General features: G+C 35.6%; 1 protein-coding gene across 1 annotated transcript; it reads right to left on the reverse strand.

Moving 5' to 3' along the window:
- Positions 1–2,049: 2,049 nt before the first annotated feature.
- On the reverse strand, positions 2,050–6,754 carry LOC122735708 (40S ribosomal protein S12-like). Its single transcript, XM_043977443.1, has 2 exons — positions 6,672–6,754; positions 2,050–2,506 (listed from the first exon to the last, which is right to left on the reverse strand). The coding sequence occupies exon 2, from the start codon at positions 2,446–2,448 to the stop codon at positions 2,050–2,052; it is 399 nt and encodes a 132-aa protein (XP_043833378.1). The 5' UTR covers positions 2,449–2,506; positions 6,672–6,754.
- Between the last annotated feature and the right edge of the window lie 11,397 nt (positions 6,755–18,151).

An 18,151-nucleotide genomic window follows, 5' to 3' on the forward strand; every position in this document is an offset into this window, starting at 1 on the left:
GTTAAAACAGTAAAAGATTCCTTTACCCCAAAACTTAATAGATTCACATATATGTTTCGCAAACTTGTTTACCTTTGTCTAATCATAATCATACCATTCTGAAATATCAAGATACTTCAGGAACTGAGTTTTATAGATATGACAAGTTTGAACACTAATTAATCCATTTCTTAGCATATGGAATGACAGCAAATTCAGATTAAAACAACAAGATCTTTCTCATTCACAGCTTAATACAGTAATTTAGATGCTTTAGTATTAATTCAATAACTAATAAATTCCGTATTGCAATGGCAAACTATCACTTTGTCTACCCTGATAATATGTGGACAGATTGGGAATGTCCAGTCTTTCCGAAGGTAACTTCCCTAACTTATTCTCAGACAGCTATGTCAGATGTTTAGTAGCCTCAGATCTCAGATATTGCTTCCACTGACTGCTGTGTCTCTTAAAAAGGACACTCCAAAGACACAACAAACTTAAGAATGAAACTCAAAAAGAATATGCAGGTCCCAGCAAAGCTTTCCCCTCAGATAATAAAGTTCTTACTAATCATATGTTTGAACATAATTGTTATCAACATTAAATTATTACAATAAATTAGCTTGCAGATAAAATTTAGCAGGCCTTCTAAAAATCATACAAAAGATCTTTTACTTAAACATACATACAAAAGGGTATTTTTTTTACAATTTTTTCTTTTTTTCTTTACAATATTTTTAAATGTAAATGCTTCTTGCTAAAAGTATTTTTTTTCTTAAAATTTATCCTGATGTTAAAAGAAACAGCCATTAAATAAATTAGTTGGAAACTAGAATGGCAGATATTTCTTACTCAACAAACTTAAAGCAATTATAATTCTTTAAAATTTGGAATTTGTCAAAACTAATTTGGTGTAATATGTCTTCAAATAACATAAATTCCAAAAGCACTATCACAAAACAGATTCTTAATTACCAGAAATTCCTAAGTACCATTTCCTTCTCATTAAAAGGTGTTTGTAAGGGGAAGGACTTTTTGTTTTTCTAAGCACAAAAGAAAAACACCAAATTAAACTAGCCTTTATAAAAATAACAGTTTGCCTTTTTAAACATTAACTCAATTTCTTTTTATTTTTCTCTTTAAATGTATCACTAGAATTCAAGAAAAAAATTTCATTCTGGAATGTCATTTAGATAATGAATTAAACCCCTAGAAAAACTACACTGGCCAATTGTTGCAAGCCTCCAGATTAACATACATATCATTTCCATAGATGGTCCTATGAATCTTTACTGATTTACGAAAGATATTTTACAAGTTCTTTTTCTTTTTATAATTACTACTTTCCTATTTAAAATACCTATGTAAATATTTTAAAACAATAATTCCAAATATATTAGTAAACAATATAATAATTTTCATAAGTAATAACCAAATAATTTTAGGTGAACATCCTCAAATATAAGCAAAGTTTGGAAGTTTATAAGTTCTTAATTATAGTAATTCGGAAGAACATGTACATGTCGTCAGCAAGACTAATAGAATGACCTAACAGCTTCCTGACCCATTCATCATTTTAAACAGTATAATTCTTAATCTAATAACATTTAGATTATGAAAAAATTGCTTTTCTAACAACATATCTGATACAATTGTTTACCAAATTACACACTACAAGAAAATTTAGTAACAGCAATACCTTAAACAGTATTATGTATCTAAAATTTGAAACAAAACCTGAGGTGATCTTAATTTAGTTGAATGTGCTTCCAATTACTTTACACAGAATATAATTCAAATCTATATTCATATCTATAAACCCATGTAAAGTTACCAAATATGAAGAAATACATCTAATTAAAGAGATAATAAAAACATGACATTCATATAGCTTTTGCCCTATGCTAAATACTGTGCCAAGCACTTTACAATAATGTGATCCTTACAACAACCCAGGGAGGTAGGTTTTACTATTATCCCCTTACAGAAAACTAAACTAAAGCAAAGAGAACTTTCTTGGGATCATACAGTTAATACATATTTTTTCAGACCAAGGCTTTTATTTACTCATTTCTTGCATTTAAAATTTTCCTCGATGACATCTTTGGCCTGAAATTCCTTTCCATAGTCTTGAACAACAACAAAACTGCAGCCAACCACTTTACCGGGCTTCCCCTCTCTGTCAATTTTACAGAGGCCTACCCACTCGCCCAGCTTCTTGTTGTCATCAACCTTAATCAAGTTAATTTGGTGCTCAGCACACAGGGCTTCAACCAATTTTACATCTATAGGTTCATCACAGTTGGAAGCAATAATACAAAGATGGGCTTGGTGTTTGTCCAAGGCTTTGGCAGCTTCATGAATTTCACGAGCTAGGCCATCATGGATGAGAGCGGTCTTCAGCACTTCTTGTAGAGCGGTGTTAACATCCATTACACTTCCAGCAGCAATGCCTTCCTCGGCCATGGCAGAGGTTCACGAGTGAAGCTAAATCTTGAAAACACCCGGTAGCCTCCGCCTCCCACTCAATTCAGCAGCGACAGAGAAAGAGCAATACATTTTTAAAAAATAAAGTATTTTATTTTTTTCCTGTTACATGTAAAGATAGTTCTCAACTTTTGTTTATACAAGCTTTCCAATTTCAGATTTTTCTCCCTCCCCTCCCTCCCCCCTTCCCTAGACAGCAGGTAATCTGATATAGGTTTTATACACACATACACACACACACACACACACACAAAATAACACTAAACATATTTCTGCATTAGTCATGTTATAAGAGAAAAATCAGAGCAATGATGAAAAACATCTGCACCAAAAACAAAAGAAATAGTATGGTTCATTCAGCATCTATACTCCACAGTTTTTTTTTTTGTTTTTTGGGTTTTTTTTCCTGGATTTAGAGATCCTCTTCTATCATGAGTTCCCTGGAATTCTTCTGTATCATTGCATTGATGAGAAGAATATAGTCCATCACAGTAGATCAACACACAATGTTTATGATACTGCATACAACGTTCTTCTGGTTCTGCTCATCTCACTCATCATCAGCTCACGTAAGACCCTCCAGGTTTCTCTAAACTCCTCCTGATCATCGTTTCTTAGAGCACAATAGTATTCCATTACATTCATATACCACAACTTGTCCAGCCATTCTCCAATTGATGGGCATCCCCTCAACTTCCAATTCCTTGCCACCACATACAGAGCAGCTATAAATATTTTTGTACATGTGGGTCACTCTCCCCTTTCCATGATCTCTTTGGGAAAAAGACCCAAAAGTCATATTGCTGGGTCAAAGGGTATGCACAGCTTTATAGTCCTTTGGGCATAATTCCAAATTCCTCTCCAGAATGGTTGGATCCGTTCACAGCTCCACCAACAATGCATTAGTGTTCCAATTTTTCCACATCTTCTCCAACATTTATTATTTTCCTTTTTTGTAATTTTAGCCAATCTTATAGGTGTCAGGTGGTACCTCAGAGTTGTTTTAATTTGAATCTCTCTAATCATTAGAGATTTAGAGCATTTTTTCATATGGCAATAGATAGCTTTGATTTCTTCATCAGAAAAATGCCTATTCATATCCTTTTACCATTTCTCAATTGGGGAATGACATGGATTCTTATAAATTTGATTTAGTTCCCTATATATTTTAGAAATGAGGCCTTTATCAGAAGTACTGGCCATAAAAATTGTTTCCCAGCTTTCTGCCTCCCTTCTAATTTTGGATGCATTGCTTCTGTTTGTACAAAATTTTTTTAATTTAATGTAATCAACATCATCCATTTTGCATTTTATAATATTCTCTATTTCTTGTTTGGTCATGAACTGTTTTCCTTTCCAAAGATCTGAAATTTAGACTATTCCTTTCTCTCCTAATTTACCTATGGTATCACCGCTTATGTCTAAATCATGTATTCATTTTGACCTTATTTTAGTATAAGGTGTAAGATGTTGGTCTATGCCTAATTTCTGCCATACTATCTTCCAGTTTTCCCAGCAGTTTTTGTCAAATACTGAGTTCCTATCTACCCCAGAAGCTGGAGTCTTTGTGTTTATCAAACACTACATTACTAGTGTCATTTACTACTGTGTTTCCTGTGCCTAGCCTATTCCATTGATCCTCTACTCTATTTCTTGCCCAGTACCAGATAGTTTTGATGACTGCCGCTTTATAGTAAAGCTCCAGGTTTGGTACTGCTAACCCACCTTCCTGTGAATTTTTTTTCATTATTTCCCTGGATATTCTTGATTTTTTGTTTTTCCAGATGAATTTTGTTATTATTTTTTCTAGCTGTATAAAATAATTTTTAGGTAGTCTGATTGGTATGGCGCTGAATAAGTAAATTAATTTAGGTAGTATTGTCATTTTTACTATATTAGCTCTGCCTATCCATGAGCAATTGATATCTTTCCAATTATTTAGATCTGATTTGATTTGTGTGAAGAGTGTTTGGTAATTGTGTTCATAGAGTTCCTGGGTTTGTCTTGGCAAGTAGACTCCCAAGTATTTTATATTATCTACTGTTACTTTAAATGGAATTTCTCTTTCTATCTCTTGCTGCTGGACTTTGTTGGTCATGTATAGAAATGCTGATGATTTATGTGGATTTATTTTATATCCTGCTACTTTGCTAAAGTTGTTAATTGTTTCAAGTAATTTTTGACTTGATTCTTGAGGATTCCTTAAGTATACCATCATATCATCTGCAAAGAGTGATAGTTTTGTTTCCTCCTTTCCTATTCTAATTCCTTTAATTCCTTTCTCTTCTCTGATTGCTAAAGCTAAGATTTCTAGTACAATACAGTTAATACATTTCTTACTGCCAAATAACAAATATTTTTGTGTTAGGTAATAATTTACCATAATAATCCTGATAGGAGAGAACTCTCAGACCCTGTTAATAATAACATTATTATTGTAGAATTTCCTAATTCCTTTAGGAAAAGTTTTATCTTAAATTAAAATCAAATCCAGATTTATAATCTCTAATGGTAACATTTTAATTTCTAAGGCCTAAGACTCTTAGCCTTTAAAAGTACTATTTAAAAGTGCTAAAATATATAATTACCCATAAATTCATGCTTCCCTCTTTTTTTTCTTTCTCTGAAAGCTCTCTATAACCTTGTTTCCTTAAAGAGGTAGTATATACTTCATCTATGTTTGAGAATTATCAGATTAAAAAGCTGCCCAACTAAAGAGCAGTCCAGCTCCGCATTCCCATCTGCCTGGAAATTTCAAATTGCACATGCTAAGAAATACATATAATGTTTTACAAAACAGTTTGAAAGCACTCATTATGATAAACTTAGGTTAAAATGTACCCCAAGATTCAAGGTTCACCTGCTTTTTCTTTTTCTTTTTTTTGACCCAGGCAAAAAAGACCTAAAGTATTTGAAAGCTCCAGAGTTTTCAAAGAGTTACTTAAATGTTTGAATTAAAATATTAATTAGATAGTTGAACAGTACAAGGAAATATTTAAGATTTTATACAATAATCAAAGTAATCCATATCTTTCCCATATCTGATTTTTATGTGGTGTTAGATTCAATAGGGTCTTCTTTATTGAAGTTTTTTCTGAAAGGTGGGTGTACATGATTAATCACATTATTACCTAACAATAGTTGGAAGCTAAAGTCAAAGCTGAAAGTCATTCTTAGGACAGTGTTAATGGTTAGAGACTGATTTTTTTTAATAGAAATAAAAATCATTTTTCTTTGTAATTTCTAGTGTTTAAAATCAAATCACTGTACTTTGCTGAACATGTGGCTAGATCTTAAAGGCTTAAAAATCCTGATACCTACTCAGTTGCCAATCTTCCAAAAAAGGTCCAGGGAGATTTTAGGACTCTACCTTTCACAGATGAGGATATTTTAAAGGTTAAATTTAATTATACCTATAACTATTTTCCAAATATTATCACACAAAACCTTAATTTATAATTAAGGGAGGGCAAAGATAGTTCTCTAGATTTAATTTAAACATAATTTACCGACTTTAGCTTAGCTATCTAATTAAACCTGAATCCATCTAACTTGGGAGTGACAAAAAATTCTTTTAGCTCTCCCTTATCAGCCCTTGTTATCTTTGGGCTGCTTGGTCCAGTTCTTATCAACTTGAAGCTGCAAGTTCAAGCACCAACAAAGAAAAAAAATGCCATTTTTACTCAGAGTAATCCTTTTTCTGATTTCACCTTCAAAAACTAACTGTCAGGAGTTTCACATTGCCTTTTTTCAGTTCCTTTACTTAAACTAATCTTAGAAACCTCACACAGATAGACAAATGACAAACAACAGAGCCTTAATGCAAAAAGCTGAGATTAAAACTACTTTTTTCTTTTGCTTTAATATTGCACATTTCACTTTACTTACTTTACGTCTTTTAATATCTCATTTCACTTTATTCACTTTTGACACACCTGCCTCTTGGACAGGCTCTCTCTCTCTCTCTCTCTCTCTCTCTCTCTCTCTGTCCCTCTATCCCCCCCACACACACATACACAATACAACTTATATATGTACCCCCAAAACTTGAAAGCAAGAATTGTAGCTTTAGAGATCCTCTTACATAGTACTGGATGATTGCCTCCCCATGAGAGTGAAAGAAATGCTACCACAACACAAACATTAAACCATATACAAACACTAAAACACCAAAACAGACATACATAAACATATATGCTTACCCAGAATGGTAGAAGGTTAGAATAAGAAGTTTTAGGTTGAGTAGAATCAAAATCTCAAATTACAGTTCCTCAGAAAAGAGCCCCTCTCTCCAGCTGAAGAAATCTCACCATGAGTCCTCAAATGAGAGGAGCAGTTTCCTGGGAGACCCTAAGCCAGTGTGAGGAAATAATGGGATTTAGCAGATATTCAAAGACCCCCTTGGAGATTAATCTAGACTGGTTGAATCAAGTGAGAGTGATTAACTGTTGATTAGCCTACTTCAAGTTAACTGGATTGTAATCACACCTTGAGAACACCTTCAGAACCAATGGATTTGGATGATGCCAACCAATCAGCTTGAAGCAGTGTGTAAGGACTGCCTCTGTTCCAGAACTATAAAAAGCTTCCACAGTCAGCTTGCTGGACAGTTCCTGATTAAAGCAGGCCTCTGGAGGAGGGCTCCAGGAAGAACCCAACCAGGCTAGAACTCTATGGGAGATAGGCTTTTTCTTAACTTTCTGAACACCTGTATGCTTTAATAAATGTTTAATGCCCAAAGACTGGTGATGAAGCTTCTAATTTAAGGCGACCACAATTTAGATTTTAAACATCACACCAGACCTGTCTCTTTACTACAAGTATCCCTTTGTAGTTTGCCATAACTGTGGTGATCAAAAATTTGAGATACACTTTCTGGGTAATTTAATTATTTTATTAATAAGGCCAGCAGGTTATTTATAAAGAAATAGTCATTGACCATCTCTGGCCCAAAACAATGGTGATGATGGGGCACAGAGCTTATATACCCTCAAAACAGTAGGTGGTCAATGGGAACAAGAATTGACCACTGCACAGAGTCCAGCATTGGGCTATCAATTCAAAGAATGTCTTTTTCTTCAGTGTGGTCCCCTGAGTCCTTCCCATCCCCCCAGAGAGAGAAGCATTAGGCTATCTAGATAAATGAATCTATCTCTATCCAACATTCCTTGAAAGCTTGGGATGGATTTGACCAAGATGAAGAGATTCGATGCAATTTATTTTCAAGAACTGGACCTCTAAAAGTCAGGGCATTGAAAGAAGGAAGAAAGCTCTGAATTTACCCAAGATATCAGTTCTTAATAATCATTCCTCAAAAAGTTTGTTCAATTCCATATTGCTATTTTAAATTCACCTTTCCATTGGATTTGTCTAGCTCTGAGAAAGGAACAACAAAATATTCTATTCTGACTATATACATGCATGCAGTCTGTTTATTTTTACAGAATAGCGTATTAGTATACATGTTTAGCATATATACATATATATATGATCAGAATGGGACATTTTAGTGTTCCTTTCTCAGGCATATATGTATATATGTGTGTATATGCATATTCATAAAGAATAGTTAGCTAAACTGTACATATACAAATATATACATATATACTTATAAAATGTATATAAACATAGTTTTTAATATATATTACAAATATGTGCATTATATATACAATTCAGTTATTTTTTTATTTATTAATTTAGCCAGACCATTTGCTATTACATATATGTTTTAGAATTGATGCTGGTTCATTATCAATGGGTCCTTATGTTTCTCTTGAACTTATGAATTTTTATTTTTACTTTGTCTAATAGCATGTTTAGAATATCTACTTTCTATACGCTTCAAGCCCAATAAATCTTGTCCCAACACCTTATTTTTAATTTCTGTATATATTTCCTTTGTAGATCTTTCTTACACACAACAGATTGCATTATATTCTTATCTAATCTGGCACCCCTTTTAATTAGATTTTTTAGTATATTCATATTTAAAATTGTAAGAAATAAGCATGTGCATTCCTACTCTTTTTTAAGATGATATTCTTAATCCCTTCTTCTTTAAGGCATTAAATAGTCCCTGCATGTAGTTTTCCTCAAACTTCTTTGATGCCAATGTTCCTACAGGCTCTGTCTATCCTTCTCTCCATTCTCCCACATTTTCCCCTAGTTTGGCGATCTTACTTAAATTATTTTTCATCACCAAACTTAGAAAAGCTGAGATCAAATCCTGCAGGTGGGCACTTGATTACTCATTGACTATTGCCAATTTTTGTCCACTCTGAGGCCCACTGTAAAATAAGAGGGACTACCAGCAGCATCCTCTTTACAGGGACATTGTGAGATTTAAGAAAAGGTGTCCATTGTAAAATGCAAATTACAAAATCCTTATAAAAATATCTATTATTGTCAATTTTCAGAGTCAATTTCAAGTAGGAACTTTGCCTTTTCTTTTACATACAGCCCTCTCCTTTCCTACATCCTCATTAGATGTCACATGTCCTATACAAAGGGTATGCTTAGTATATGTTGTTGACTGCTTCTCATTTCCTCACATTTACCAGAGGCACAGAGTGTTGACCCTTCTCTAAAGATCTAATAACAATAGTAACCATAGATGCAATTTCTGTATTGCCTTGCAATTACAAAGCACTTCACACACTTTAGTGGGCAGAGGAGTTCTTAAAGGCAGAGGGAAGTATCAAATATAATCTTTGCCTACCTCCCAATTTTGCCACAGTGGGTACTACTGACCCATACATCCTTTCATGTATTTTATGCTGGGTAGAAGGAAAAATTTTCAATTAACAATGTTCCCACCTCAAATAAAGCTCACTAGGTAGAGGGCATTTTTCAAATCTATAGTTATCACATTCATTTTAAACTCTATATTAACTGTGCAAATGGTTCTGAGGAATCATTACCCCTGTAGAAATTGTTTGGTCCACAAAATTTATAATAGAGTTCCCCACATATATAAGTCATTTTCATCTCCACAGGAACCAAGGCTGAAAAAATACAGGCACCCTACTCATACCAATAGACTCAATTCCCCAGACAGAGGGATTTCCAAATAAGAAAAAATCAAAGGGTTTCAGGGGGGAGTGGAATATGAGGAAAGTGATATAGTATTTATTGATGTTCTTACTAACCACATGCCTGTGTTTTCATAAACCATGTCCTGATCCTCTACCTAATATTCAGAGCTAATCAAAGCATAGTTGTGCCCCCAAATATAACCAGAGCCACACAGTCTGCCATGAATGTAGAATCAAATGTCAGGCAGGTGTCAGTGGAAGCAGAGAAAATGTGGTCGAAGGTCAAGAGCAAAGGGCTGCATGAAGATTGAATGCTTTATATCCACTTTAGTCATTAACTCACTTTGTGACCTCAGGCAGGTAACTTACCATCAATGGCTTCAATCACACCACCTGAAACAAAGGAATAATGATGCCTTTGACCTGATCATAGCAGGATTTCTTTTTCTGTTAAAGGCAATTAAAAGAATACTGTGATATGTCTGTCCCTGGCGACTGCTGAGTTCAAAGAAAAAGTAGATATGCCATTCTATAGTGGCATAGCCAGAAAGTTCGGCACTCCACCCCCACCCAAGGGAAAAACAAGACAAAACAATACGAAAAGTCCCTGAATTAATTGTCAAATGAACAAACCTCAACTTTTAGGTTGAAGCACAATAGTAAAATGAATGGAGTGCATGCTGAACTTTGAGTCAGAAGAGCTAGGTTTGAGACTCACCTTGGACATTGACAAAATTTGTGACCATAGGCAAGTCACTTAACATCTCTGAAGCTCAATTTCCTCATTGTGAAATTAGGGATATTATTTTTACTACCTACCTCATGTGGTTGTTAAGGTCATTCAAGACAAGATGCATGGAAGTGCATTGTAATCATGAAGTAGTGTATAAATATGAGCTATTATTAACACAGGAGCTAAGAGAGCAATGCCTTACTGAAAGTAAGCTATTAAACCTAGGAAGAAAGAAAAAAGAAACAGTATAGAGAAGCTAGAGATAAGATGCCTATCTCCCTCCTTGGAGAGATCTTATCCCTATGGAATAATCTGAAGTCCTGTTTAAATGTTTAACAACCAACTCTATTAAAAAACGTACTGCCAACACACTTGAAAGTTTAATCTGCATTATTAATATTTTCATCACTTTCTGAAGTCTAAAGAATCAACAAAGCAATAGATCAAGCTCTAATTTGTAGCATTTAATGATTTTCAGGGTCTACATACTGGAAATTTAACAATCAGCCCTCCTAAACAGTATGCCCTGGCTCCAATACATCACTGCCCTGCTCTGACCTCTACTTGTTTCTATGCTATTTTTTTGTCTCTTCCCCTATGCAGACCATATCCCAATGATCAATTAAACCTCAACTAAGTAACTGCTTTTTGACATATTGGTAACTGGTACAAATTTAGAGGATTTATCTGAAGTTGATGTTCATTCATTAAATAATAATTTATTAAATGTAAAAAGTAATGTATTAGAAAACAGGGGATATACAGATGGAGGCGTTAGGCATTTATATAGTACCTAATCTGCCAGTCACTGCACCAAGTACTTTATCTTATTTTGTTCTTGGCAACAACCCTGCAAGTCGGGTTCTATTATTATTCCTGTTCTGCAGCTGAGAAAAATGAGTTAAACAGGTTAAGTGCCTGAGGCTAGATTTTAACTCAGGTTTTCTTCACTATAGACCCAGCTATCTATCCACTGCACTACTAGCTGCCTCAGAGTTCCTTACTATATGGTATAATGTGGAAATGGAGTCTTAGTGCTTTTGATAATCCTCTGTACCTTCCTGTTCTTGAATTAGCAGATATTTGCAAATAACATTCATGTACTTTCATACTGATCTTTGTTGTCCTTTCAATTGTTGGGTATCCAGGTCTTGTTTGAATTGCTTGGGCAATAGCCATACCCATAATTCTTTCTCTCTTATAGTCTCTTAAATTGTGTTTTCAACAAATAGTCCATCACAACCTCTATTTCACTATTTCCCATAACTAGGAAATTGTGAAACAATGAAGAAACCCTTTCCATTTGTAGAGGTCTTTAGTTATTAAAAATTCTTCATATTTAGCCAAAATTGGCCTTTCTAGAATGTTGACTCTTTGTACTAGTTGCACTCCATGATTAGATTAAGGAAACACTTTTATTTGAAGCAAGTCTAATAATCTCTAATTATTCTCTTTCAAAGCTATCAATCCTATTGTCTTGAAGGATTGAGATAAATGAATAGGGAGAGAATCAATACATACCAGAAAGTATCCCTTGTTGATACATTTTGGGGCCCAAAAAGATATGGGGGATTTTTTCTGTTTTTTTTTTTGGTTTGTTTTGGGGTTTGTTTTTTGGTTTTGTTTGATTTTTTGCAGGAGATGAGAGTTAAGTGACTTGCCCAGGGTCACACAGATAGTAAGTGTCAAGTATCTGAGGCTGGATTTGAACTCAGGTCCTCCTGAATCCAGGACCAGTGCTTTTTCCACTGCACCACCTAGCTGCCCCCCTTATATCCCTTCTTTTTTTTTTTGTCCTTTTTTTTTTTTTTTTTTTTTTTAGGCAACGGGGGTTAAGTGACTTGCCCACGGTCACACAGCTAGTAAATGTCAAGTGTCTGAGGCCGGATTTGAACTCAGGTACTCCTGAGTCCAGGGCCGGTGCTTTAACCACTGCGCCATCTAGCTGCCCCCCCTTATATCCCTTCTTAAAGGGAATTTTCCTGACAAGTAAAATCAACCCTGATTGGTAGACATCTAATGAGGAGGTAGGCAAAATTCTTCAGCTCTGCCTGATGAGAACTTGACTTGATTATGAGACTCAAAGTGAAAATCATAGCCATCTGATCTTTCTAGATAGCTTTCTCTTTCATGATCTAGGCTGATCTGAAATCTAATTGAGGGGACCAAGAACCAGCCCACCTAGTAAGCATGTGTGTGAGGGATAGAGGCAGATCTCATCACTCACTAATGCCCTTCAGAGGCTGACTGACCATTTCAGGTGATGGGTTTTAACAGAAATAAGAGGTGAAAGGGTGGCTCACAAATTAATAATTACTTATTAATACAATAGTATAATATTAATTTCTCTCAGGACTATTTTCTATTATAACTAGCCAATCTGATAAACTCTTCTATGCCGTTATGGTTATAGTGTTAGTAAGTAGGCTATTATTTTCTCTTCAAGCTGCCCAGCTGGAGACATGGCACTTTAACCTGAAGAAGACTCTAAAGAAAAATGACAGCCCTGTGGCAAGGCATGGGGTAATATATCAGGGTACATAACTGTCCCCCAATCATAACGCGTGGACACTTTCCTATTATACCTAGACATAGAGCTAGTCCTAATTCAGCATCTGACAACTTGAAGTTCTTTGTTCTGGAAAATATTCCTTAGTGTGTTAGTAAGAACTTATTGTGCAAGTATGAATAGAATCTAGATATAATAGCAACGGGCAGGTAAACATTTTCTATAAAGGCTTTTATGTCATGGAAAGGGTTTTTTTCTACCCACTTAGGTCATGATACAATTAAGAAATTAATTCCTCAATATTGCCTAGTTCCATGTGCTCTGTGGTTCTCCCATCAGTTACACAGTAGACACCTTCTTTCTTTTTTCTTTATTCATGTATAAATTTTGGTCAATCGCTATCCATGTTAGATCATCCTAGTAAATCCAAAGTACTGTCTGTTGCTATTCACCTGGAACTAGCACCAAATTGCCCCTTTGAACACATTTTTTTCCTTAAATTGGCCTATATTTTGCTATAATATAGACTGAATCTATTGATCAGGCATTCTGATAGATGCAGACCTAAAATCCACGTTTAAAAATCACCAGGAGGGCAGATTCTTTCCCTTCCTTTCTAATTTCTCTCTTCTTTCTCTTTTCCCCCCTTCCCCTTGTACTCTCTTCCATTTCTGTCTTTCGTTCCTTCTTATGATTTAAACAGTGATTTTATTTTCTCATAATATGCCCTTTGAAATCCTACCAAATATGTTCTTTATTTAATCTCTGCAAATATGCCAATCTTTACTAATCTAGTTACTGAACATTGAAAGGTAATGGAGTTAATTAGTTCCCAAATTGGCTTTGTTTCTTTGGACTAGTTTTATTTCTTCTATTCTCATTTCCCACTGCATTTGAAATTCTTGCTCATCTTTCTAGCTTATAATACTTTTGGCCATGTTTATTCATTACATCTCTATCCTCAGAGGACTAGAAATGTCTCCTCTGGTATATATTTTTTTAACATAAAACCATTTGTCCCTCATTTTAATCTTTTTGGAGTCTATTTGGGGAATGTCCTAGTGTTCTTTCCATTTCAAATAATAAAACTGCTCGTTCCACAACCTTCACAAACACACTCACTCCTGGAGTCATTTTGCAAGCTCCCTGTCAACTTCCTTTACAGCTCTGCTCATAAAAGGACTTACAACTAGGCTATTAATTCTTTGTGATATTGGAAAAGTAATAATAATGTTGATAACATAGTTCCCTCAGGCTCTTGGGCCAGTACTCATATTTTTGATCTGATGTTCCAGAGGAAGTTGCTGACACTTCTCTAGGGTAGAAGCAAAAGATACAAAGAATGTTTGGAGATGAAGATACTTAAATTCCTTTTAGCACCTTTCTTCAGATGTAGCCCAAGTGCTTTACACTTATTCAGCTCCACATGACTCTCTGGGACTCAAGCTGTTGCTATGCACTCAGAACCTGAAAAATTACAGAATCATCAAGACCAGAAAGAAAAGGCTATGGGAAATTTTTTAGAGTAGAATAAAGTTTTCTTTGGTTTCCTCCCACATATCATTTCTACATCCCTCTCTTGATGCTTCCTTTATCAGATGCAGTCAAAATACCTGCTGGAATAAGTTTCGTGAGGGCAGAGATGATGTGTTATTATATATACGTATAGCACCTAACACAATGTAAGATTATTAACAAATGCTCTTTTTGTTGCTTATTAAAAAAAACCAACACCTTCACCCTGACTTGCCCTTCCCAGACAGTGTTCTATTCTTTCCCCTAACAAGATTTATCCCTCCTATAACTTAGTTCCTCTTGGCTTTTTTTCAGTTGTTGTTCAGTTGTGTCTGACTCTTCATGGCCATATTTTGGTTTTCTTGGCAGAGAAACTGAGAGTCATTCGCCATTCCCTTCTCAAGCTCATTTCATAAATGAGGAAACTAAGGCAAACCAGGTTAAGTGACTTGCCCAAGATCACACAGTTAGTAAGTGTCTGAGATTGGATTTGAACTCAGGAAGATGAGTATTCCTGACTCCAAGGCCAGCACTCCATCCACTTTGCCATCTAGCTGTCTTTTAGATTAATATTAGGAAATAATCTAATAAATATGCTTCTATTTATCTTCCAATGGACCCATGTTCTCATAAATGTGGGTATTCCCTCAATCGATGCATATAGCAATCCATCCATATCTTGTATAATACTTATCCATATGTTTCTTTAGGTAAATTGGTCCCACCCAAAATATCAGGGGTCTCCTTCAAATTCCCTGGATTCACATGGATACCAGTGGATCATATGGGTTCCACACTAATGTAACCTGATCATTCCATCTTCTTTTCTGGTCATACATGTCTCTGATGATAACTTTTCTGAATTGTCTCTTAGGATCATGAACTAATCCCTAACCAAATTTTTATGATTAGTTATACTGTTGATTGAATCAGCTATAAAGTTATGCCATCTAACTTCTTCATACTCCTAGAATTTGGCAGAGTTGGCCTTTGCTTCCTTTATGAAGCTCTGCTCCCTCAAAATCCATGATATTCTTCCCCCTTGGTTACTTTTCTCTCTCTTTGACCATTTTTTCTTGTCTTCACTGTTTTTTATTCATTTTTTTTCTGTTCTTGTCTCTCCTTCCTCTGAATGTACTATGGTTTTTTGGTGATTTCCTTCACTTGTGGCTTCAATTCTTGTCACCATATTCCCAATTCCTAAAGCTGTTCTTTTAGCCCCCAACTCTCTCCAGAGTCTTCTACTGAAAACCCTCAAAAGAATGGGCTGAGATCATTTTCCAGCCAAAGATAGCTTAGAAAGTCAGCAGGAGGGGGCTGCTGTGCTAGTCCCGGAGTGGAGCCCAACCCCATGGTCAAACTGACATAGATCCAGTACAGGCAGGTCAAGCCAGCAAGAGAGACCCCCAGAGCTTCTGAATCAGCTGCAGTGCCATTGTTGTCTGGAACTAAGCTCTTGGTCTGGTGAGAGGGCTGAGCAGTTGGTCGGGGGGAGATTACAAGGGTCTCTGCTAGTGCTAATACAGAACTGGGGTATTTCACCCCTTCTGGGAACCAGAAAGTAGGCTTGAATTGCAGTGGCCAAGGTGAGGGAGGGGTGCAGGCTCATCTGGTTAATTAGCAAGTTGGCCTGGGATTATCAATGGAGCAGGGAACAGGCCAGGCAAGTGAAGAACCTGCTCCTCCTTAAATCATACCACTTGTGAACCCTGACTTTTGGGAGAGTACACCCTGGAAACAGTGCCTTTCAGGTATTCATGATGAAAAGACCTGAACTGAATGGAAAATTTGACTTTCAAATATAAGGCCCTAGAGAAGCATAAAAAGGTAGACCGGAAAAAGAAATTAAGAGGGATGCTAACAGGTTTACATTCCTACATGGGAAGATGATACCTCTAACTTATAAGAACTTTCTCAGTATTAGGGCAGATGATAGGAATAAATTTAGACAGAGGGCAGGGGTGGGCACTGATTATGAAGGGATGATGTCTGCAAAGTATTTATTTTTTGTTTACCTTTTTTTTGTGGGATGGTTGGAGTTTGGTGACATGCCTGGAGTCATGCAGTGGGTGAGTGTCTTGTGTCTGAGACTGGATTTGTGCTCCGGTGGCCCTGGGTCCAGGATGGGTGCTTTGTCCACTGTGTCCCCTAGCTGCCCCATGATGACATCTTTAGGGTAAAATTGAAGGTGGAGAGAAATGCACTGCGGGCGGGGAAAGGGAGAGGTAGAATGGAGTGAAATCCCACATGAAAGAAACAGGAAAGGTCTTATGAAGTAGAGAGAGAGATGGGGGAGGAGCAGGGCAGTGAATGAACCTTATACTCATCAGAATAGGCTCAAAGACCTCGTCAGAGTTGGATCAAGGGGGGATTAACATACATAATCAATTGGGTGGAGTAATCTATCTAACCCTGCAGGAAAGTAGGAGGGGAAAGGGATAAGGAAGGAGGGGGAAAAGAAGGGAAGGCAGATTTGGGAAGGGGTCAGTCAGAAGCAAATCTTCTTTTGAGGAGGAATAAGGTGAAGGAAGATAGATAATAGATTAAGTAGCATGGGAAAGGGAATAGGATGGAGGGAAACAGTTAATAATAGTAACTGTGAAAAAGAAAAAGGCAAAAAAATTGTACAAAAAATATTTATAGCAACACTATGTGGTGGCTAAGAATTGGAAATTGAAGGAATGCCCATCAATTGGGAAATTACTGAACACTCTGAGGTATATGATTGTAATGGAATATTATTGTGCTATAAGAAATGACAAGCATGATGATTTCAGAAAAACCTGGAAAGACTCATATAAACCGATGTATACTGAAGTGAGCAGAACCAGGGGAATATTGTCTACAGTGACAGCATTATTGCTATATGGGCAATTGTGAATGACTTAACTACTCTCAGCAATACAATGTTCCAAGACAATCTCAGAGGACTAATGATGAAGCATACTATCCAACTCCAAAGAAAGAACTGATATTGATTGAACACAGATTGAAGGATGCTATTTTGCACTTTTTTTTACTTGAGTCTTTTTATGTAAAATGACTAATATGGTAATGTTTTACATAATCACACATGTATAACCTATACTGATTCCTTGCAATATTAAGGAGGGGGATGGGGAGGGAGGAAATAAGAGAGGGATAGATTTTGGAACTTAAAACTCTAAACCAATAAGCAAACAAACAAATAAACGAATGAATGAATGAATGAATATGTAAATAAATAAATAAATGGGGAAAAAAACAGAGCCTTCTACCATATTTAACTGCCTGATCATTCCAATTGAATGATTTCAAACCTATGATGTTCTTAAAGTACTAGAATCACACAATGCCTGGCACATAGTAGGCACTTAATAAATGTTTATAGACTGACTATTAATGTCTTACTTTCCCATATGTACTCAGTTTCCAAATCTTGTTAACTTCCCATCCAAAATGCCTCTCATCTCACACCAAATACTAAAATAAGGTCAAAATGGGTACATGATTTACACATAAAGAATGATATCATAAGCAAATTAAGAGAACGTGGAATAGTTTATATGTCAGATTTATGGACAAAGGAAGAATTTAGGATCAGAGAGTATATAGAGACCAATGTAAAAATATAAAATAGATAATATTGAATATATAAAATTAAAAACTTTTGCATAACCAAAGCTAATATAACCAAGATTATAAAGATAGCAGAAAACTGGAAAAGAATCTTTGAAACTAGTATCTCCAATAAAGGCCTTATTTCTCCAATATATAGAGAATTGAGTCAATTTTTAAAAATACACATCATTCCCCAATTGATAAATGGTGAAAGGATATGAACAAGCAGTTTCCAGATAAAGAAATCAAAGCTATCTATAGTCAAATGAAAAAAATGCTGTAGATCACTAT

This window comes from Dromiciops gliroides, chromosome 1, assembly GCF_019393635.1.
Source record: "Dromiciops gliroides isolate mDroGli1 chromosome 1, mDroGli1.pri, whole genome shotgun sequence".
Taxonomy (NCBI): Eukaryota; Metazoa; Chordata; class Mammalia; order Microbiotheria; family Microbiotheriidae; genus Dromiciops; species Dromiciops gliroides.

What these genes read in the sequence shown, in the direction of transcription:
- LOC122735708 (XM_043977443.1), bottom strand. Translation starts at nt 2,448, where the DNA reads ATGGCCGAGGAAGGCATTGCTGCTGGAAGTGTAATGGATGTTAACACC.